General features: G+C 35.5%; 1 protein-coding gene across 2 annotated transcripts in view; it reads right to left on the bottom strand.

Annotated features, from left to right (window-relative positions):
- LOC149776188 (putative N-acetylgalactosaminyltransferase 9) overlaps positions 1 to 23,765 on the bottom strand; it is an 88,479-nt gene extending 64,714 nt beyond the window's left edge. For both annotated transcript variants that reach the window (XM_089942501.1, XM_089942502.1), the window contains exons 1-3: positions 23,314 to 23,765; positions 18,365 to 18,531; positions 3,705 to 3,882 (exon numbers count right to left, since the gene is read on the bottom strand). In XM_089942501.1, coding sequence (XP_089798627.1) covers positions 3,705 to 3,882; positions 18,365 to 18,531; positions 23,314 to 23,651 — 683 coding nt within the window. In that variant the 5' untranslated portion in view covers positions 23,652 to 23,765. The remainder of the gene's footprint in view (positions 1 to 3,704; positions 3,883 to 18,364; positions 18,532 to 23,313) is intronic.
- Positions 23,766 to 23,869: the final 104 nt, after the last annotated feature.

Here is a 23,869-nt window from a genome sequence, read left to right as displayed (position 1 = left end):
GTCTTTCTGGTGTCGTCCACTTCTCTGAGGTCGTCGGAGATGCCTGTACACATGGTGCGCACATTCCAGCTTGCAAATCAAAGAGCTGGAGTCTTCTTTATTGGTTTCTCGTTTCTTTTGCCTGTTGTGGAATTACCATCTGCTTGTCATGCTGAACAACACACTGAGCTCCAGACACCCACTGGAGCAGGCAGACGATGGCGGGTCAACACCTTATTGACCGGGGGCTGCCCGGCTTGAGGCGGGCAATAGTTGGCCAGTGGGACACGATGATCCCTCCCACCGTCAAAGCTGACCCATGGTGCCCCTTCACTACGCCAATCAGGTGGGACTTATAACCCGTAAACTGTCAGCTTCCTTGTTGTTTCCTCACTCTGTAGCGAGACTGGAGTGTCCTCTCCAGGGCGCAAGCCTGGGCGTGGAGTATTGAGATCCTGGGCTGCCCAGACATCAGGATCCCCCTCTCGTCCTTGCTGGTGGGGTCCAAAGGAATGCTGAGCATGACATTTGGCACCAGTTTGGATGCAGGAGCTGCCAGAAGGAAGTCATAGTCGACCCCCAGCCACCTTAGGGGCTCCACTCCGGATTTTCTGTCTGGGTTTACTCCCGTAGCCTTTCCTTCTCCCAAAAATATCCACAAGGCAGTGGAGCCAGAATCCAATGGATGGGACTTGTAGGTTCTGAATCAGAGTTTCCTTCTCCTAGATGAACTGCCTGACAAGGCTAACGAGCTTCATCTGCCCGGGTTTGGAGTCAGAGTTTCCCTTCTCTTAGACTGGTTGCCTGCCAAGGCTAACGAGCCCAGTCTGCCCACCCAGTTATACCGCTGGGCACTCGGTCGCGCCACACAGCAGGCTCTGTTAAAACAGAGAGCCCCGCATAAAGGTGCTGCTGTGGACACAATAGCATAGGAAAGGCCATAAGCAAGTAACCTCCTGCCCCACAAAGCGAGACAGTGGTCCTGCGGCGATCACTACACATGGGAAGGAGAGGCTATGAGAGATGCTTCACTTTCCTTCGGCAAGCAGGGCATCAGGCCCAGGCCTCGCACACCCTCTCAACTTTTAGGAAAAGATTTCAGAGGTTTATTGAAACAGGGACCAGTTTTGTAGTTTCTCCAACTTCTCCACATTAAGAACAATTATATACCAAAAACTGTGCCTGTTTGTGTCCTGTTTAGAAAATAATCAAATTTGTTGTTGAATTATCTTAATCAAATAAAAGTTTTTTTAAATTACATTTATCCTTTGCATACAATTCTTAATATTTTAAGGATGGGTAAACATTTACTTCCTAAAAAGACTTTGTCCAATACTTTTGAAGAATACAAGATCACACAAGTATCAAGCCACCAAATTTCATCCCATTAAAAAGCCACAGTGGCATAGTGGTTAGCATGCTGGACTTGCCACCAAAAGGGTCCAAGTTCAAATCCCACAATCCAATCAGCACTTCACTCCAACTCTTTGGCACTAAGTAATGTACCAAAGTTGCTGTGAAATGAAACATCAAATCAATCCAAGCTAAATCAATCAATCATCCATCAAAAAAGATTCATCCATTTAGAAACAAAATTCCAATCATTTATCCTTTGTCTGATTCTACAGCTTCAGTGCTTAAAAAATCTAATAGCTTGATGCCTATTTCAGATCAGGCTCATCCAATATTTTAAGTGAAGATTCCATTAGGCTTGTTGAAAATAAAAATCGAATTTGTGGGAGAAAACTTCTATTGTGCTAATGAATTATGGAATTTTATTTTCAAGTTCGTGAAAGATTAGTACATTTTTAATATTTATCGCCATGTATGCCCATTACACTTATGAAGACTGCATACTGACTGTACTTCTATCAAAAGTTGTAAACTTTGTGCTCAAAGCAAAGCATTTGACATGAATTGGGAACAGATTGCCTGGGTAACCTATTGTTGTTGTTGGGTTTAACGCCATTTTGCAGTACACGATAGGCTATACATGGTGGCCAGTATTAATGGTGGAGGAAGAACCCGGGAAAACCCTTGAAAGAACCACTGACCCACGAGAAGCTACTGGCAAGCTTTCTCACATACCCACATTGGCTGAATCTGAGACTCGAACTGGCGCAGACAGAGGTGAGATAGCAGTGATCCTTAACAGAGAGCACTTTAGACCACATGGCCACTCGGGGCCCCCCTGGGTAACCTGCAATTAATGCTCACTTGGTTTGACATATGTGCTTCTACTAATGGAAGGACAAAATACCATTTTCTCAGGCTATATACAGCACATACTGTTTTATAGTTGAAATCTATCACTTTTAAAAATTAAGACTTTAGGAAAAAAAATTGAAAATAGAAGAAAAGATATGAAATTTATGCTTTTATGCATTCTATACATGCATTACAGTTATGAGCTAGAACCTGTCTACCTGGGAGTTGAAAATTTGAATGTTCCGACAGTCATTGCAACCACTGTAATGATACATGGCTGTATTTCAACAGTCACTGCAACCACTGTAATGATACATGGCTGTATGTCAACAGTCATTGCAATCACTGTAATGATACATGGCTGTATTTCAACAGTCACTGCAACCACTGTAATGATAAATGGCTGTATTTCAACAGCCATAGCAACCACTGTAATGATACATGGCTGTATTTCAACAGTCATTGCAACCACTGTAATGATGCATGGCTGTATTTCAACAGCCATTGCAACCACTGTAATGATACATGGCTGTATTTCAACAGCCACAGCAACCACTGTAATGATACATGGCTGAGCAATCTGATTAAGGCTAACAAGTACAAAACAAGCTGTTCATGGATTGCAGTGTACCTCTATTGTTGCAATCTGGAGAGTTTAGGCCAAATGCAGAAGGCTTTTTCAAGTGTTATCAGCAATAACAGGATCAAATGTGGTCAAAGATGGCTTTCAAGTCTTTGATTAAAAATTGGCTGTCCTTTGGTCTAGGTCAGATAAAAAGGAAAGACTGACCAAAAAATATTTTGGCAGAAACACCTGAAATAAGCATTGCAACACTGATCAAACATAGTCGCACCTATAAAAAACATTAAAAGTGTAAGAAGAAAACATAAACAACAGGACATGTTTCATATGCTAATCAACATCAACGTTTCTAATCCACTGATTACACAGCAACTGACAGAAAAATTGGACAGTGCGTGACACTAGGACATGGAGGAAAACATTGCTTTACAAGAAATATTTTGTGATCTGAATAAACACCAATGAAATTTATAAGATTTTCTTTATTCCCATTCCTATTTAATATACGGCAATTGCAACACTGTAACAAATAATATTTAAAAAATAGTACCCATTTTGGTACATGGAATTGCAGTCCGGGCTTGTGGAATTTAATTCACGGTTTATAATTTCGTAAAGTGACCATCCCTGGGCCTGCATCTGAATAATTTTTCTCTAAGCACCAAGCTTTCAAATTTTGAGCGTACTATTATTCAACAAAATTAAATGTAATACAACATTATCAATAGTTTGTCAAGGAAAAATGATTTTCTTTGTGCATTTGAAAATGCAGCCATCATTATATAAAAAGTGCTAATTTAAATTGGCAGATACCTAAAAAGATTTTAGAACCCTTTTTCAGTACCACCAAACAATAATTAGGCACAATAACTACCGTATCAAACAGTATATGCAAAGTGGAGTAGATATGAACCTTCTTGAGACTCTTGCTTACCATCCAGGTCCAGCCTCACAGTGAGAATCCAGAAAGATCAGAACGTCCCCAGTGGCAGCTCTGGCTCCAGCTAGCCGAGCTCTAATGAGCCCACTCCGTTCTTTCGTCCTGACTACACGTACAACGCCATCTGGCCATGTCTCAGATACATAGTTTAATAGCTTTTCACCAAGGCCCTCTAGAAAAATATGTATGATAATGATATTATTACAATGTAATATACATCAATTGTTGTTCATATGCATAATTATGCAAACTTAGTCTTTAATTACCACAGATGTATATGTAAAGGAATACTCAATCATGGAGTTAAGGATAATTTCAATATCTTATACACAGTTAAGTGTCAAGTGTAGGAATATAGTGAAACCTGCCATCTAGCCCTCTTTCTATGCACATGAATATTTTTTAATTACATTGACATTTACAAACATTTTATTTTAAATTTAATATGAAACTTAGCATATATGCAGTCCAAATTTTGCACACTAGATCTTAAAGATGAGAAGGGGGGGGAATCCAACCATTTACAAAATTTACCAGTATTAGATAATCATCATTTAATGTGAATGGATAATTCTTATCATGTACCGGTAATAGGTATTATGTCTATATTTTTTTAATTATGTTTTACATCTAAACTATTTACCAGAACTTTCAATATGAATTTAACAAATTGGTTATTTTACAAACTAATTGCATTTTTAAAAATTTGATGGGGTATTTTGTGAACAATGCAAAATATAAAGCTTAACTACATGGCTGAGTCCCGATCATCAAAATGCTGATTGATTCTTTCTGAATTCATCAAACTTCTTAGTGACCAAGACAAGTTGAGGGTGTATTGGATGATATGTCTTTGTCTGAATGTTTTCACAATGATCAAGTGCTAACATTAATGTGCTATCATACAACAGGGTACATACATGTACTTAGAAGTTATTATATATCCTAAAATGTGTAAAATACATGTGTGCAAATACAGTGCTTATTGTGTGTCTGTCTGTCTGTCTGTGTGGATGATAAGTCTTTGAATGTTTTCACAATGATCAAGAGCTAACATTTCTAGCATGCATAGAACATCAGGCACTTGAATCTAGAGTATAGTGTACATGGATTTAATGTGCTATCATAAAACAGAGCTTATTGTGTGTCTGTCTGTCTGTGTTGTGGATTTTTATTCTAGCTAACAATTTTTCAGTCATACTGCTATCATGTCTGCAGTGTGGCAATTTATAGTGATGTCTTGCACTGGGGCATCATGCCGCAGTCACATTATCCTGACACCAGGCCAACCAGTCCTAACACTAACTCTTAATGCTGAGAACCTAGCATGACACCTGCTAGTACCATTTTTATAGGTTCTTTTGCATGACTTGGCTGGGGTTTGAACCCGTGACCTCCCACATCTGAGGCGGACACTCTAACAAGTAGGCCACCAGACTTATCTAGTGCACTGAATAAATGATATAATAATAAACATAAATAGAGGATCTCAAATGGGTAACAATTTAATAATGAATTCATGAAATGAGTTGAATAATGTCCAGTTTTGCGAGCCTTGACTAGCAAAAGCTGGACATTATTTAACAAGTTTCATAAATTTAATATTAAATCATTACCCATTTGAGATTCTTTTTATCGCATAGTTTATTTCAACAGAAATTATTTAGATAGAAAGAAGAACAAATAATTTTGTTGATTCTGACAGACGCTGTACCATTCATTTGTTGTGCATAAAAACTAGTCCCAAACGAAGCTGAAATAGTAAAAGTATATTATACATTTTTGATAAGTTCTATAAATCAAAGAATAAGCGTCCATCCAAATAAACAAAACATTTTACAAAAGACAAAACATTTGTCAACAAAAAAATGTCCAATGCGTGTGATTTCACAGTCTGATATGGTGCACAGCACCAGTTTCAGTTGGCCTAAATAACACAATGACAGTGTTTACATTTAAATTCGACATCGCAACTAAACATTACATTGTGAATAAAAAAATGGCTGCCAAAAGTGTTCACTGAAAACAAAAAATTCCAGAAGGTGGGGTTAAAAAGTCTTCCCACAATCACAACCAATCAGTAAAAAGAATACTGCATAATAATTTCGTGGGCTTATTTGGACCAATCAGAATCACATAAAGTGATATGTTCATGTGTATATCAAAAATATGAAACTGCATGCACTGTAGGCAAACTGTACAGACTATGTGATAATATTAATAAATAATAATAATAATAATAATAATAATAATAATAACTATTAGTGATCGGTGCATCCAATAGGACTGTGATTAAACTTTGACTAATTATACCAAAGGGCCTTAAAGAGAAGAATTTGTTTTGGAAAAAAACATTTGACGAATGTGGATTATGAGGTGATAATATTAACTGCTTCATATAATGACATAAAATTAATTCTAGATACCATATATACACAATTATAAATTGTATCCAACTGTAAACAAAATAAACCCACTCTTCCATCAGACACTACACCTGTAGAACTGGGTCTATGTAGTTGGTAAGGAGTAATTATTAGAAGAACGAAAAATATAACATGATCTGCCAGCTCATTATGTGACAGAAGATCAGGGTCTATGCTCTTCTTTGTTACATGTAAGACACAACTCTTATGTGAGTACTGGCATATAAGGTGTAACAAGATCTCAACAATATCAAGCACCAGCTCATATATGGTAAAAATCCAACAATCCTTGATAAAGTAATTTAATTTGCAGAAACCAAAGTCTGAAGGAAAGGAAACCAGGGCCGTACCAATTCTAGATCAAAACATGGAAAGCTGGAAATGAAATTCTTTTATAGGTCCCATTGGTGTAAAGTTGCATTGCGGATTAGGTTGCAATCCAATAATCATTGATAAAGCAGATAATCGAGGGGTCATAACCTGTTGTGGCATGCTAGAAATCAAACTAGCTGAACACCTTATCGATATCAATGTACATGCTATATTTGGTCCAATTAAATAAAGATAATTGGTTAATTTATGCTGCGAAAAAACAAAGTCAGCAAGATTGAAATCAGGGGTCATAACTCCACTAAATGATATTGTGCAATTATAAAATTAAACTAATTTAACATCATATACATAATTATCAAATCTGGTTTTAATCCAAAAATTATTGATAAAGTTATCCTACAGAAATCTCATGGGGTCGGCAAGTGGAGGATACATCTCTGGTAAATAATGTAATAAAATGCTGGAAATCAAAGCCATTCAAGGTCTGATTAATGTAAAGCCCAATGCTAAATTAGATGAAATCCTAAGAAACCTCAGCAAAGTTATGCAGTTTAACAAATCGTGAGGTTGAGCAACCATGGGGATTGGATGCTATAAATAATAACATGAAATTCTAGAAACTGAACAAATTCAAGTTCTCATCAACAGAAAGCTGCATGCCAAATTTTGGTTGAAATCCACCATACTTTGGTTAAGTTATTCTACAAACCAAAGTGTGGAGAACAATCGGGGGAGCAGCTCTAAAAAATCAGGGGGCACAACTCCAAAAACAACTGAACTCGAACACATTCAAAGTCTCATCAATTGAGAGCTGTAAAGCAAATTTCTTTAAAATCCATCATTTCTTAGTAAAGCTAAGCAGTGAAAATAAACATTAGGCAGACAGGCAATTATGGGCCATAACTCTCCCTAAATGTTAACAAAGAAGGTTGGAAATAATGTCTTTGAGGTCATATAAAAGCTACATTCCAAATCTGATTCAAATCCAATAATTCCCATTCATCTTGTGGAAACTACATTGTTGATGGACAGATTGATATATAAATGGACAGCATGATTAATACCGAACTTTACCAACTTTTTCCAGCAGGACAATAATAATGATAATAATAATAACAATAATAAAAATAATAATAATAATAATAAACATTTTGATTTGTATTATACAATATTAAAATAATTATTCTTCTTATTGTAAACAATTTTACAAAATTAACAGCGTATGTGGACAATATATATATTCATGACCAGAGATATCACTAACCATGCTGACTGCAAAAAGGTGGGGGGATTGAGGACACTGGCCAGCAAGACTGATCTACATTAGTGATGTGCAAATTAATAACATGTACAGCAGAATGTTAATTGTCATTGACCCATTGAGAGACATGGACTTTATCTGAAATACTGTTTTTTTCTGATAGAAGTTAAATTTGTACAGATTTTATAGGGGACACTTCATTAGTCCATCTGATCAAAATTCTAAAGAAATGGTGTCTGTATTGCTGACATTTTATTACATTAATCCACAGATATATACCAGAACAAATAGAGAATTATTGTCTTGGAGCATTACATTTTTGCTGACTGGTTATATAAGACTGGTTATATAGTTTTTCTTAAAATGGTTATGTTTCTGTTTTTCATTTAAAAGTGTACATGGCATTTTAAACAAAGGTTCAGTTGACACACACCTCCCATCCATCTCTAAATATTCCTGTAGTTAAGTCAAAGAATGCCCTGATTGGTATACTGTATTATTTTATTGTGTTTTATCTCTGATCCCACTACCTTAGTCAAATATGCACATTTTCATTAGCCCCCAGACACAGTGCACACCGCAGTTGCAAAAAACCAAAAGTCACAAACTTTGCAAACGTATAGTTACTATACACATACTATTAATGCTCCTTTAAATACTGACAAGTTCAAAGCTAGATACTGGACAGTTATTGTCTGATTTTGCATAAATAGGCTAGGCTCCACTAATTGGACACATACAATTTTGCATAAATAGGCAATGCTCCACTAATTGGACACATACAATTTTGCATAAATAGGCTGGGCTCCACTAATTGGACACATACAATTTTGCATAAAAATAGGATAGGCTCCACTAATTGGACACATACAATTTTGCAACATCTGTGACATGTACATGAAGTTTACAGTGTACCAAACATGATGCTATATTCCTTTTACAATACAAGTGTCTGGTTGAATACACACCCATTACATGCATATTGTTACATTAAAGGCATTTGGTTGTATATATTCTTGTTGTATTGATTTTGTTTTTAACAACTGTTCCATGAAATAAAAATGTTGAGTGAACCTGAACTGTCTGCCATTCAATCTCACTCTAAGTAATCAATAAACAAGAAGTAAATGTTTTTAAAACCTGATAAGCTGATATAGGACCCTGAAGGTAACATTTGTTTTATAAAATGACAACTATCTGAACTACATTCATGTAGTGCTTGTCAATATTTTGTAGTTGTTCTGGAGTTTAATGCCATTTTTCAGCATAAGATCGGCTATACATAGTGACAGAAAGAACAAGTGAAGGAAGAACCGAGAAAACCCTGGGAATGACCACCAACCCACAAGAAGCTAATGGCAAGCTTTCTCACATACCCACATTAGCAGAACCCGGGACTCAAGCCCATGTAGACAAAGGTGAAATGGCAGTGATCCAAAATGGTGATCACTATGGACCACTCGGCTACTCAGGGGCCCCTCAATCTTTCTTAATGTTATTTTATTAAAATCTGAACTAAAACTAAAGTATATCATATTGTGGTCAGTATGCAAAAAGGCAATGCTTCATAAATTCTTTTGGCAGTGACCCAAAATCGGCTAGCAATTGGACCTCAATACCCCCTGGCTATTTTTCAGCATTTAAGAAACAGAAAAAGATTAATATTTGTTTTGATGACCCATCATAACACTACTGTAGACCACCTGCAAGCCCGATTTGGGTCGCTTCCTTACGTTTGGAACCATGGCAGTCGAGACTAGCATGATTCTGCCTAGATAACATTATTCTGTGCTGGTTATCCAATAGGGCATTGCATAGGCCACACAGTTTTTGGGGTCTATACCAGCTACTGCTCTGTCTGTGTGTGTTTAATGATACAGCAGCTCAATTAAGGGCTATATACATGTATGGTACCAGTTAAAATTACAGTTTTAAAAATGTAAAAATGAACTGCATACAATTTTTTGGAACATTAACCCACCCAAATGAATGTAAAATAGAAGCACTATATGATTAAATGTAAAAGGTAAAGATGCCATAATTCTGTAGAAATAATAATAATAATAATAATAATAATAATAATAATAATAATAATGACCTTATTTAAAGAGGGTAACACAATTAGCTAAAACCTAATCTACCTTGAGGCCTTCATTCAAATGAATTTATTTATTTTAGCTGCATCTCTGAAGCCATTGGATATACTGGGTTTGGAAGAAGGAAATAGAGTGGGCATTTCTAATCTCAAATGGAATACTATTCCAGAGCAGAGTTCCAGAGTATTGGAAACTTTTTTTACATAACTCATTTGGTTTGGGAATTTTATACTGTTTGGTAGACATGGATCACAGGTGGGGAGTATTACCAGGTAGCCTATACTGGAATAGTGATTGTAAATATTCAGGAGCACTATTATGAGATATCCTGTACATTAATTTGGCTTTTCTCAAACAGATTCAGTCTTTAATAGGTAGTATTTTTAACCTACCAGCTAAATTTTCCTTGCTTTCTTTCTGGATTGATATTAGCCCAAATGCTCTTTTTTGAAGATGTGCCAGCTTTGCTGTTTTTATCATCTGAATTACCCCATACTGTATTAGAGTAGTCCAAATAGGGTTGTATGTAACTGTTATAAAATAGTTTTCTGTGCCTTTCAGGGAGAAAATGTCTTATCCTACTGAGAAGCCATAAACTTGAATTGACTTTTTTTACTGATATGTTCAGTCCATGATAGGTTATTATCTACCAGAACACCAAGTAGTCTATCATGACAGACCATTTGCAAATTTGTATCCTTCCATATCATAGTTCATCACTATCAAGATTTGTCCTTCTTTGCCGTGTTGAGATAAGTAAAATTTTAGTTTTACCAGTATTTACCACCATGCCATTGCATATGCACCAATTTTCCAGTTTGTTTAGGGCATTCTGTAAAGAAATTTCAAGTTCATGCTTTGTATTTTGGATGTCTGACAATGTTGTGTCATCTGCATAGAAATCTGTAGATGATATTGAGTCTCTTAGTAAAAGTGGTAGGTCATTAATAAATAAAATGAATAGTAATGGACCTAGAATTGAGCCTTGTGGTACTCCATATCTAATTGTTTCAGGTTCAGACAGAACCTTATTTATGTAAACATGTTGTGTTCTCTCACTTAAGTAAGAAGTAAACCATCTAATTGTTCTTTCATCACACTGGTAGATTTTCAGTTTCTTCAAAAGGATTTCATGATCCACCATGTCAAAAGTTTTCCTGAAATCTATAAATACAGATCCTATTATTCTACCTTGGTCAAGTGCATGAAGCCATTTATCAGTTAGGGAGATCGAGGCAGTCTCACAGGAATGGTTCTGTCTAAAGTCTGATTGATTAGGGTGTAACAGCAAGTGTTTGGTTAAATATGACATGAATGAGTCATGGACATGGAAATTACCAGGCAAGTAACTGCACTGAGTATATTTTAGAGACTATGACCAATGAAGAAAATGCCAGTTAATATAATATTTCAAGTTAATATACGGAATCTTCCAACCAGGCATGAGTGCATTCAGTGCTGCTTTACCTGTCCTTTCATTACCTTCAATACCAATTTGATCTGGCAGATAACTCCAACAAGTACACGTTCTAGATTGTATGATGAATAAAGAAAATGCTAATTAATGTAAAATTTCAAGTCAGTAAACAAAATCTTCTATCCAATCATTGTTGAATCGAGTGCAGCTTTGGCTGCTTTACCTGCCCATTCATTACCTTTATTAAGAATGCGACTAGGTAGAAAACAGCACTGAATACATTTTCTATTACATGAGCAAATTATGTTTCTGTAAAGTCTGAGATATTAATGGGTTTTCAAATTTCAGTTCTTGCAAGTATAGGAGTACCAAAAGAAGATGAATCTTTAATGTAGAAAAAGTACAGATAATATGATGTTGTATTGCTGTTGTGGGGTTTAATGCCATTTTTCAGCACACGACAGGCTATACATGGCGGCCAGTAATAATGGTGGAGGAAGAACCTGGGAAATCCCAGGAAAGAACCACCAACCATAAAGAAGCTTCTGGCAAGCTTTCTCACATACCCACATTGGCCGAATCCGAGACTCAAACCTACGCAGACAGAGGTGAGATGGCAGTGATCTGTAACGGAAATCACATTAGACCACTCGGGGCCCCTCATATAATATGAAGAAATCTTTATCGTAACAAGAGTACCCAAAAGATAATGAAACCTTTAGTGTAGAAAAAACACCAAAACGATGATGAAATCTTTAATGTAGAAAGAGTACCTAAAAGGTGAAATCTATACTGTAGAAAAATTACCCAAAAGATGACAAAATCTTTACTGTAGAAAAAGTACACAAAAGATGACAAAATCTTTACTACAGAAAAATTACCCAAAAGATGACAAAATCTTTACTGTAGAAAAATTACCCAAAAGATGACAAAAAGTTTAGTGTAAAAAAGTACCCAAAAGTTAACGAAATCTTTGGTGTAGTAAAAGTACCAAAAAGATCATTAAATTTTAATTGTAGAAAAAATATCAAAAAGATGAAATCTTCAGTGTAGTAAAAGTACCAAAAAGATGATGAAACCTTTGGTGTAGAGTTATGTATTTTTAATTTAAATTGTTTGTCTGTTAGTTTTAATTCTTTTTATTTCATCACATGTTATTGGAATCTAACATTGGTTGCTGGACTTGACCTTGTCCAAAACTCATTTCTGCTTGACCTGATTGACATTTTTTATTTTATTGATTTCATGTATGTAAACAACTAAAAATAGCTTCATTATACTCTATGTGTATGAGTTTATTAACTAAATTATTATTCAGGTAAACAAGAAGTTGTGAATATGTTGATCAGGGTCAGGGTTCTGGAGATTCCCATGTGAATTTTATAGGTTATTGGTGTTGTTGTTATAGGGTTTAATGCCATTTTTCATCACAAGGTAGGCTATACATGGCTTCCAGTATTAATGGTGGAGGAAGAACCTGGGAAAACCCTGGAAAGAACCACAGACTCATGAGAAGCTACCGGCAAGTTTTCTCACATATCCACATTTGCCGAGCCCGAGACTCGAACCCATGCAGACAGAGGTGAGATGGCAGTGATCCGTGATGGAGAGCACTTTAGCCCGCTCAGCCACTCGGGGCCCCTATAGGTTATTGTGTTTTAAGTAAACAAGGGTCATTATGATCGATCTAGAAGGTTATTTTCCATTAGGTAATGGTTGTTTTTAGAAAATACTAATGTGACCTGAAGTCAATCAGAGAACTATATTACCTTGTGACTGTAAGGATTTTACCAGTCGTGCTTTAACATCTAGCACTTTAAATTTTACTATGTTGTGACCAGTTTGGGCTGAATTTTATTTTCTTCAAATTATTTAAGTGATTATTTTCTCTGGAAATACAAAAGTGCTATGAAAAAATTCTTGGATAAAGACATTCATTGGAATTTATAATGAATTCAAACCTAGAATAATATTTCTGTGATTCAACAAGAGACTGTTGACACATCAGTACTTCATAGGATATAACAGACACATCATTGCCTTTAATTCTGGATCTCATTGAGACTTGAATTAAGTTTCATACAGGACTTTTTATTACTAGAACTTGTGTCTTTAATTCTTGATTATTTTTGGATTTAATTCGAAATACCATAAGTTCTATTCTTCTCATTGTATTCTAGGGAAATAAATTATTTGTTAAATTTTACAAAGCTTGTTGTCTTCACTCTTTTCTGTTACTTATTTTAAGAGCATTGGCTTGTAACAGCAGTAAAACTACCAAACAGATAATAAAATCTTTAATGTAGAAAAAGTACTAAAAAGATCATGTTGTTGTTGTTGTTGTTGTGGGGTTTAACGCCATTTTTCAGTAAACGATAGGCTATGCATGGCGGCCAGTATAAATGGTGGAGGAAGAACCCAGGAAAACCCCGGGAAGAACCACCGACTCACGAGAAGCTACTGGCAAGCTTTCTCACATAACCACATTGGCCAAATCCTAGACTCAAACACACGCAGACAGAGGTGAGATGGCAGTGATCCGTAACAGAGAGGGCTTCAGACAACTCGTCCACTCGGAAATCTTTAGTAAAGAAAAAGCACCCAAAATATGATGAAATCTTTAGTGTAGAAAAAGTACCAAAAAGATTATGAAATCTTCAATGTAGCAAAAGTACCAAAAAGATGATGAAATCTTCAGTGTAAAAAGTACCAAAAAGATGATAAAATCTTTAATGCGGTAAAAGTACCAAACAGATAATGAAATCTTAAGTATAGTAGAAGTACCAAAAATAATGAAATCTTCAGAGTAGAAAAAGTACCAGAAAGATCATGAAATCTTTAGTGTAGAAAAATTGTATGTTCCACGCCATACACTCCTGAATTTATATTTGTTTGCTAAAAGGATAAACATTCATTAATAGCATCATTGATTTAAAAGTTACATGGATGCAAGTCATATATTTTCCATTGCTGTGATTCTGATCATCAGGCATGGGGTGTTTTACTGAAATATCTTCAGTGGTTCAATAGTTATGCTCCAGCCAAGGAGTCAACATGCAAAAGTCACAGAATTACACTCACCCTTGCCTTGACATTAAGCCAGGGCAACAAACTAACTATACATAATATCTCCGGTGATTCAATTGTTATACTCGGGACAAGGATATAAATCATAGAATTGTATTTTCCCTTACCCTGACAATTATCTCCTGGTATGGGGCATAGTTACAATATATGACACACGACCTATTCATAATATATGATTGGCTAAAGTTTTATTAAAACATCTTTAGTGGTTCCAGAGCTTTACACTAGTCAAGGCTGCATGTCAAAGAATGACATTTACCCTTGCCATGACCTTGACCTGATTTATGAAATGCAACAACCTCTCCAACTGTTACCAAGTTACAGGCTAATGTAAATGAATACAAGGATGAACTATTCCATAATAAGCCATAATTAACACAGCATAACAAGTCAGACATTTTCTTAGGTGGTACATCAACAAAAAGCTTCTAGTATTCACGTAATGATGTTTTGTATAAACATAAAACACCTGTAGGCCATCATGCATTCCATCATGATAGGCTATACATGGCAGCCTGTACATCCAGTACAGTTAGAGCCCTTTAAAATCCCAGGAAGAACCACTATCTCACAGGAAGCTACTGACAAGCTTTCTCACATAACCACACAGACTGAACCTGAGACTTGAATCAACATAGAGATAGGTGAGATCTCGGTGATCAGCATAGGTAATCATCTTAATGACATTCTTTCACCTGTGGCCCCCATTCCTTCAAAAGCAGTGACAAGAAGTTTTTCAAACTGGTGATTGTGGCAGACATATTAGGCCCCAGATAAACACCAATTTCATTTAGAACCAAGCATACATCATAAGAAGTCTTTTGATGAAAACCCCATGTCAATAGGACTTTGTGTTCAGAAGGAGTAGCAATAAAAAGATTTTCAAGATGGCTGCTGTGATGGCCATAGAGGATGTCAGATTGACATTTGGCACCATTTTCTTGAGGACCTTAATAAGTCTCTCAGTGAAAACCTTATTCTGAAGTAGTAGTGATAACAAGATTCTCAAGATTACTACTGTGTGGTGACCATAATGGATTAAAGATTGGCACCATATTTATTAAAGTTCACCCAGATATCATAAGAAGTCTTTTAGTGAAAATCCCATGTAAATATAACTTTCTGTTCTGATGGGCTTGTAATAAGAGTTTCAAGATGGCTGCCATAATGGACTTTGGATCTGCACCATTTTTATCTAGGACCAACTAGATATCAAAAACCTTTAGGGAAAACCCCATGGTCATATATGACCTTCCATGTAGGCAGAGTAGCTAGCTATATGCATAGCAAAAATTTCAAGATGCCCACTGGGGTGGTCATATTGAACCCCAGACCAGGACCATTTTCATCATAAGACTAACTAGACATCACAATAAATCATTTAGTACAAATCCATGTTGATATGACCAGCCAATACATCCTAAGTTTTCAACCTTTCCAAAAGGAGAAAGATAAAAGCTATTAAAATTATGGAGGGTGGGGGCAGTAGTGAGCCGTAATTCTGGATTGGAACTCATGCCACTGTACTGAATGAATCTGTCACATGATCAACATTCAGTTGATCATGTGGCTCACTCCAGTCCATACATCATTCCTCTTGATAAAAGCCGTAGGAAAAGGTCAGTAGCTTAGGAGTCAAAAAACTTATTGTGCTATGGAAAGGTATCTATTTTTAGTTTCATAAATTGCAAATAGCTGTAGCCAGTAACAACATTCATTTTTGAGGACTACCATTGTTTGATATATTTGTTACTTGTTTTCAAACAGGGTGTAAATGATACATGAATTTTATAACATGTGATCTTTACTCAAATTCATGTATTTTTCATATACATGTACAGTACTTAACACATTATGGACTGATCTATACAAATGGAAGTTGTCAATATACAAGTGTATTTCAAAATAGTTTTGTCTTCATTTAATTAAAAGCTGATATTTTTGCACCTGCTTCTATTACACTCCTCCACCCCCCATTCTTTATATACATGCATCATTTTCTTCAGCTAAGTGAATTGATTGAATATAGTATGGTTCAGTGAATAACATGGTCAGGTTCTATGGATTGCAACCATGATGTGATAGTGGGGTCAGGTGGCACTTTATCTTCAAGCATAAAATTACCTGTGCTGTATGTATATTATAAACATATTTTGCAATGTATGAATATATCAGATTCACATGTAGTGTATTCATACTTGCATTTTGACCATAAGACCTTTCTTAAAAAGCACAGCAGAAACTATACAATATAATGAAATTTAACTGATACGAGTACCTAAATTACAGTAATGTGGTTGCAAATAGGTAAAACAATAATTCAAATACCATTTAAACAAGATATTTACATTTTTTATTTCTAAAACTTTAATATAATTAGGTGGGCTAATACATTTATAAACTAGTTAGAAAGAACCCCTATAACATGTACATGAGGGCACATGAACAGTTGTCTTTACAACATAGTATTCCATACATTCAAACTACAGTGGTTACTGAGACAGTGAAACCTGTCTTGAAAGACCACCTCTTCTGCCAAGAAATAATGATATCTCAGGACTGATGGGCTCTCATGACAGGTCAAAACAAAATATAACCAATAATTCTGTAAGGAGAACCTGGTCTCTTAAGACAGGTGGTCTTCTATAGCAGTGGTCTCATGTATGTATGTATTCTTCACAAAATAAGAACAAATGTGGTCACAAATGAACACTCTTCACTGTTTCTGAATTTGACACTACATCTCTGCTTTCCTACTTATATTTTGAATCTTCCCTCTACCAGCCAGGATGCTTGGTGAGGACCTAATGGAAATGCACAGTCCCACTGCCTGCCATCTCCCTACTTCTATCTCTTAATGACTGCTTTACATTCCCAAAACACATCAATATAGGTATGACAACTTGCTTTCCATGCAGCATGAGCAACTTGCAGAACAAGTTTGCCAAGTCAGTATAGCTCACTGAGTATATCCTATGTTCACACTTGGCAACATGTTTCATTAAAACTGTTGATTTGATGTTTTTTTGACACAGAAGCAAAGAATTAATTTTGAGATCACAGTATATTATAAAGAATTATAAGATCAAATGAAAAATATGTCTGCTTCTGGTTGGCTGACCATCCCTGTTTAACACAGCTGACCCTAGCACTTTCTTCCCTTATGGTACAAAAAACAAATCACAAATAAAATAACCAAAAGTCACATTAAATATATACATACAATATTTTAAAAAAGTTACCTGCCTACCTTTTTCAAAGCCAGTGCAACAGAAACATTTTTTTCTTGGCCTAACAGTAAAAATTGGTTTTTAGAGTCAGAAAACAATAAAGGCTATCCCTGATGTATATCTCTAGATAAGTGCAGTAATAACTTAATAAGTTTAATTTGTGCAAGTATATGAATGGGGGCTTCTAGTTTTCTGAAATTCACAAACACTGCTTAATAACTATTTTGACACATATACATGATATGTATATTATACTAAACTGTAACTGAAAAAAGAAATCTCTCCAACTGAACACGGATTTTTTTATAGATACTAAATTCATACACATCTTGATCTGTGCTGGAAGGACTAAAATGCATAATTCTATGGGCATAATTTGATGAAATTATTATGGATTCATTGTTAGGGGTGCAAAAAGATCACTTGGCAAGAATGAATACCATAATGACACACTATACATGTCTGTGCAATGCATGATTCTTTGCATAAAATCAAACATTACGTATATAATCGCTGTGTTTTCACTATATCTAATGCTTTCATGCAATGATCTAAGTTGGTAATTGCCCCAATGAGGCATGTAGGTTTGCACCCATTCCTACCCCTTCCACCTTACTTTATACAGTCTAAGGATTAGACAGGCATCTTCATCACATGTTAACTGACATGTCTTGCTATTGTGTGACACATTACAGAGTATGATGGTACTGCATGGAACCCAACCATGATGTAAAAGTGGTGTTTCATTGATTTTTATGTGTTCAATATTTTTCGCATGTTTTATCATACCCTTAAGAAACTTACCTCTGTCACTGAAGTCATCCAACAGAATTACCTCATGAAGGTACTCAGGGGGAGATCGATTTACAACACTGTGTGCTGTGCGTAACAGTGGCGACCAAGCCTCATTGTGAAATATTATGATTACACTGGCTGTTGGTAAGTCTTTGGGATATGTTAGGCTCTTACATCTGAAATAGAAAATGGCACAGAAATTCATTTCATCCATTATTCTAATGCTGCTGGGCCAAAAAAAGGTAGTAACTTAGTGTGTGTGTGTGTGTGATTTGGATTTTTAACATAGCTTTAACAATTTCTCAGTCATACTGCTATGATGTCTGCAGTGTCAGAATTTATAGTTATTTCAAGCATTGGAGCATCATGCTACAGACATATAGCAATATGTCCCACCCAGTCACATTATCCTGACATCAGGCCGACCAGTCCAAACACTAACCTCCTCATGCTAAGCGCCCAGCAAGGCAGCTATTAGTAACATTTTTATAAGTCTTTGGCATGACTCTGCTGGGGTTCAAACCCACAACCTCCCTTGTCCAAGGCAGGTGCTCTAACCACTAGGCCACCAGTAGTAGCTTAGTCTAGCAACAGTAATACAGTTTTTCTAATAACCCAACCAAAGTGATGGTAAACTATGGTGGAGATAACAATCAACCAAACTGTGAAATGTGATCAAAATTTTCAGATGATGATTGATTTACAGGGATTTATAAAGTCACATTCCTGGTCTCCTTCCTTGACAAAGCTGCAGTCCCAGTTCTAAACATTGGATCCCTAGTAATGAATTTTTCTCCCTTCCAATAAAAGAAAAACTGATGGGTTACCAATATATATATGTGTGTCAATATGCTAATGTTCATTCAATGTGAAATATTTAGCATTAAAGTTACAGAATGAAAACTAAGGCATTTGAGAACAGTGGCAATTGTTTGTTATGACTGACCTCAATAACAATTCTCTACGACTTTATGACTTTGCCTTGCCGTTTGTATGCTGCTAGAATGAATCAAGGTGATTACATTTTATTTGCTTAATATTTTTCATTAACTCAATTTCATTTCAAACCAATTAGTTTGCCAAGGCACAAGAAGAAAAATAATGACCATATTCCATTCAATTTTTTTTACAGCAACTTTGAGTAACACAGCACAGCATACAACATTAACTATTTTCATTACTATATTTTAACAACTTCTCCACAGCAGGTTTAAGATCAAAATCCTTAAGTTCTGGATGTTCCTCCACCACTACCATCAATTTCATCACAGTTTCTGGTTTTAAACATGTCTTGATATAATTATATGACTAGATACCTTGCTCACAAGCTAGTGACACTACAGGTGAAACCATCAGAAACTTTTGATAAAATAGCCAAGTCTGTAAACAAATTTCAGTGAATAAAGCTAATAATGTTGCGATGATTTATCATTTTGTGGTCCATGGAAATTTTCTATTCCATGATTCACTCCACGATTCTCTGTTTGATGTTTTGATTCTACTTTCTGCAATGTGCATCATAATAAAGAAATTATATGCATGTGATAATCACTCTGAAAAATACAAGTGACAATTACTCAAAAACATATCCCTTGTAGTCTAAATGCATTAAATAAAGTACAAAATGCATCAAGGATATAAAATGTATATACAAAACTTTACTAACATGGTCACCAAATTTGTGCAGACCTGTGTCTTTTTTTCAGACACCATATGTGACGTGGTTTGCATCATTGATAATTTCTCAATAATTTAGTAAACTTCCATGACTTTAAACACATGTATGCAGGGTTTTCAGCATACTGTCAGGTTTCAACACTTGGAATTTCAATCTGACCCATTTCCATGGCCTGATGCCTGCAGCACCTCTAAATTCCTGTATTCTAAGTAAAGTGCTCATTAGGCTCATCAAAAAAATATATATTTTTCCTGTGAAAACTTTGATCACATTGATGAAATGGTGGAAGATTTTTTCAAGTTGTTTAAAAACTAGCAAATTAATAATATTTATCCACATGTATGCCACTTACCCTTATGAAGATAGCATTCTTATCATACTTGTATCGAAATATATAAACTTAACATACAAAGTGAAGCATGTGACCTATGAATGAGGAACAGATTGCCTGGATTGCCTTGGTTACCTATAATTAGTACTCATGTTCACTTGGGATGGAGCACTGCATATGTCTGCAATGGTGCTTGTACTTTTTACCTGTGAAACGTTACATGCAGTGATATCAGTTTCAAAAAAAGCCATTTGGACATGGCAAACCTTTGTAATGGCATTCAGTGTTCTTTTCCATGATATTGTTCGAATTATTGTTCTTACTGAAAACCATGTACCAGATGTTAAATTTTTTCATCTGAATACAGATGTGCAATCCAATATTTTGTTACAGTGGTGCTTAAGCCTGCAGACTGTATAAATCATATAATCAAATTTGATGAATCTTTCTAGAACACTATAATACACAAATTGCTTGCATTTCATCACTGATAGATATACCCTGAATATTTTGAGATGAAAATTCCAAGGGAACTGCCAACCCCACCCCCACCACATTAAATAAAGCCGATGAAGTATTCTTATATTTTGTTTAGCGCACAAAATTACACTCTGCTTAGTTGATGTCATATTATGCATGTAGAATCTAGAAATGTTTAATATATATTCCATAAGTTTAAAAACAATGTATCGATGTTTTCTTTGGGTTTTGTTGTTTTTTTGGTGTGTGTGTGTGTTGTATTATGTATTAGTGATTTTATTAACCTTTTCTGACTCCGATGTGTTAATCGGTAACAAAGCTAAGAAAAGAGGAGAGAAAATTTATATGTCTATTTCAATGTCTGTTTTACAAACAAATCCTAATTTTAAATGATAGTTTAGAACATATAAGAATGGATTATGTTCATTAGAGTTGTTGTTGAAGGGAACAGTACTGGCTGATTATATTTATACTATGTGAATAATACATTTCCTTAATTAAAAGCTATATACAGTTACATTTTCCAAGGGAACTGCCAGCCCCCCAACCCATTAAATAATGTCATTGAAGTATTCTTATACGTGATTCATGTTTTAAATAGAGAGGGGTGTATGTAGTAAGTGACCATTTCTTACATTTTGTTTAGCGCATAAAATTACACTCTGCTTATCTGATGTGATATGCTTGTATAATCTAGAAATGTTGCATAGATATTCCATATATTTAAAAACAATGCATCAATTTGTGTTTTAGGGTATTATTTGTTTGTTTGTTTTGTTGGTATTATGTGTTAGTGATTTAATTAACCTTTTCTGATTCTGATGTGTTAATCTGTAACAAAGTTAAGAAAAGAATAGAGTAAATTTATGTTAACTGTTTTACAAACAAATCATAATTTTGAATGAGAGTTTACATCATATAATAATGCATTATGTTCATCAGAGTTATGGTGTAGAAAAGAGCAGGAATGGTTGATTATATTTATACTACGTGGGTAATATATTTCCTTAATTAAAAGATATATACAATTAAATTTTGTCGGGAGGTATAATTATCTGCATGTATTCATGGAAACAACAACACAAAAAACGGTGTCCCTAATGACAACAGCCAACTTTAAAATAATACATATTTTAGACACAAACACTAACTGAAAAGAAAACAAAGAAGATATAAATAAATATTTTTCATTTCAACACATTCATTTAAGACACATACATACATACCGCTCAGGTGGCCTAGTGGTTAAAGCATCCACCTCGGATGCAGGAGTTCGTGGGTTCGATCTTCGGCCGAGTCATATAAAAGACTTATAAAAATGGTACTAACAGGTGCTCAGCATTAAGAGATTAGGGTTAGGACTAGTCGGACCCAGTGTCGCGATAATGTGGCAGGGTGGGACATCATGCTACATGTCTGTGGCATTATGCCCCAGTGCTAGGCATCACTATAAACTGCCAAACTACAGACATCGTAGCGATATGACTGAATTTTTTTTAAAGCTACATTAAAAGATCTAAATCACAAACACACACAAATACATATATAATATGCACATAGGAGAGTTTTACTAAACAAAGATTGGAAAACAATACAAACGGATGACAAAGAAATAAAATGTACAAAATTATTACTGTGCATGCTCACATATTATAGTTGAATATTTGAAAACATTACATAGTGAGGGAAGTGCAAAAAAAAAAATTTTGCATATATGTCGCGATTTACTACTTGTTACTAAGCGTCTCTCGGTGCTTTGTCTGAAAACGTTATGGCGGCAGCCTGATACAATGATGTTATGGTCTATTTTTAGCACAAGGTAGATTTAAGTACAAGCGCCATTCAGATGCTGGGTCAACATTCACTGAATGTTCTATTCTAACAATGAATAATATTAAAAAGTGAGTGTTCTAAAGAATTTAATAACATGGATCAATGGATCAGGGATTGTACTTTCAGTCTAGATACAAAGATCAGTGAAAATAAATGTATTAATTAGCAGCAAGTATCCAATAAGCTTATCATATATTGTGGCGGGTACTCCAGAATGTATTATATCTTCATATGGTTGTTCTCCACCACAAGTCATGTAAGAAAAATAAAAAACGTGAAAGGAAGACAACAAACAGCGTGTTGATCATGGGTAGGGGTTGTTTAACAAAACATCCACTTAACTGATTTTTGCATTCCCGGCTTTCGTTGCATTCCAACCAGGTCTAGATCAATGGAACCTGAAAACAGGTCCATTCGCTTCTGTCCGACTTTAAATTTATTAGAAAAAAAAGACATCAAAATAAGTAAAGTAAGACTAAGGCAATGTGACTTTCATTTGGTTTTTTTTTTAAAAAAAGCGTCTATATCAGCTGCCAAGTCTGAAAATTTGACTTCTCGTGGACATCGGAACACGCTACAAAGCACCATTAGTTTGGCAGGAGTAGGGGTAGGCCAATAATAAAAATACGAGTATACCTTTCGTCCCTGACGTCTCTGACGGACCTGTCGAGGGCTATTTTATCACTTGCTATGATATTAAACGCCTCTTTCTCAAACAAAGACTCTGCCAGCTTCTTTTCTTCTCCTTCCAAATTAACCGCCTCGCCCATTTCACCCGGACCAGTTCTATGAGGTTCATTCTTCTGATATTTTAAGTATCTCTCTTGCCTAAATTTCAAAATATCGGCGTCGTTCAGGCCTTTCGGTGCAAGTACATTAAAATATAGATATAAAGCAACCACTCCTAATGCAAGAATTGTCAAGGCTTTCCAATTTAACCGGTTTCTACGGAAGAAACGTGGCATCGCCATCATGAACAAGTTTTATCTTCCACCATATTGACTTTTCAGCGCTTCAAGTACCTTGATCACAATTAACCTCATTCAAATGCTTATCAAATTTAATATGTTAAAATGAAACCGCAACTGTTCCTGATGTAACCCTGACTCGGGAACCCAACAAATGCGTGGCGGTGTTGGGTGACAACTTGGAATAACGCCACAATTTGAAATCAAAGTTACGCTCTTTCTCT

This window comes from Sinohyriopsis cumingii, chromosome 18, assembly GCF_028554795.1.
Source record: "Sinohyriopsis cumingii isolate HCF-2022 chromosome 18, ASM2855479v2, whole genome shotgun sequence".
NCBI classification, from domain to species: Eukaryota; Metazoa; Mollusca; class Bivalvia; order Unionida; family Unionidae; genus Sinohyriopsis; species Sinohyriopsis cumingii.
Note: the sequence above shows the minus strand (reverse complement) of the source record. Positions and strands in the feature narration are given on the sequence as shown.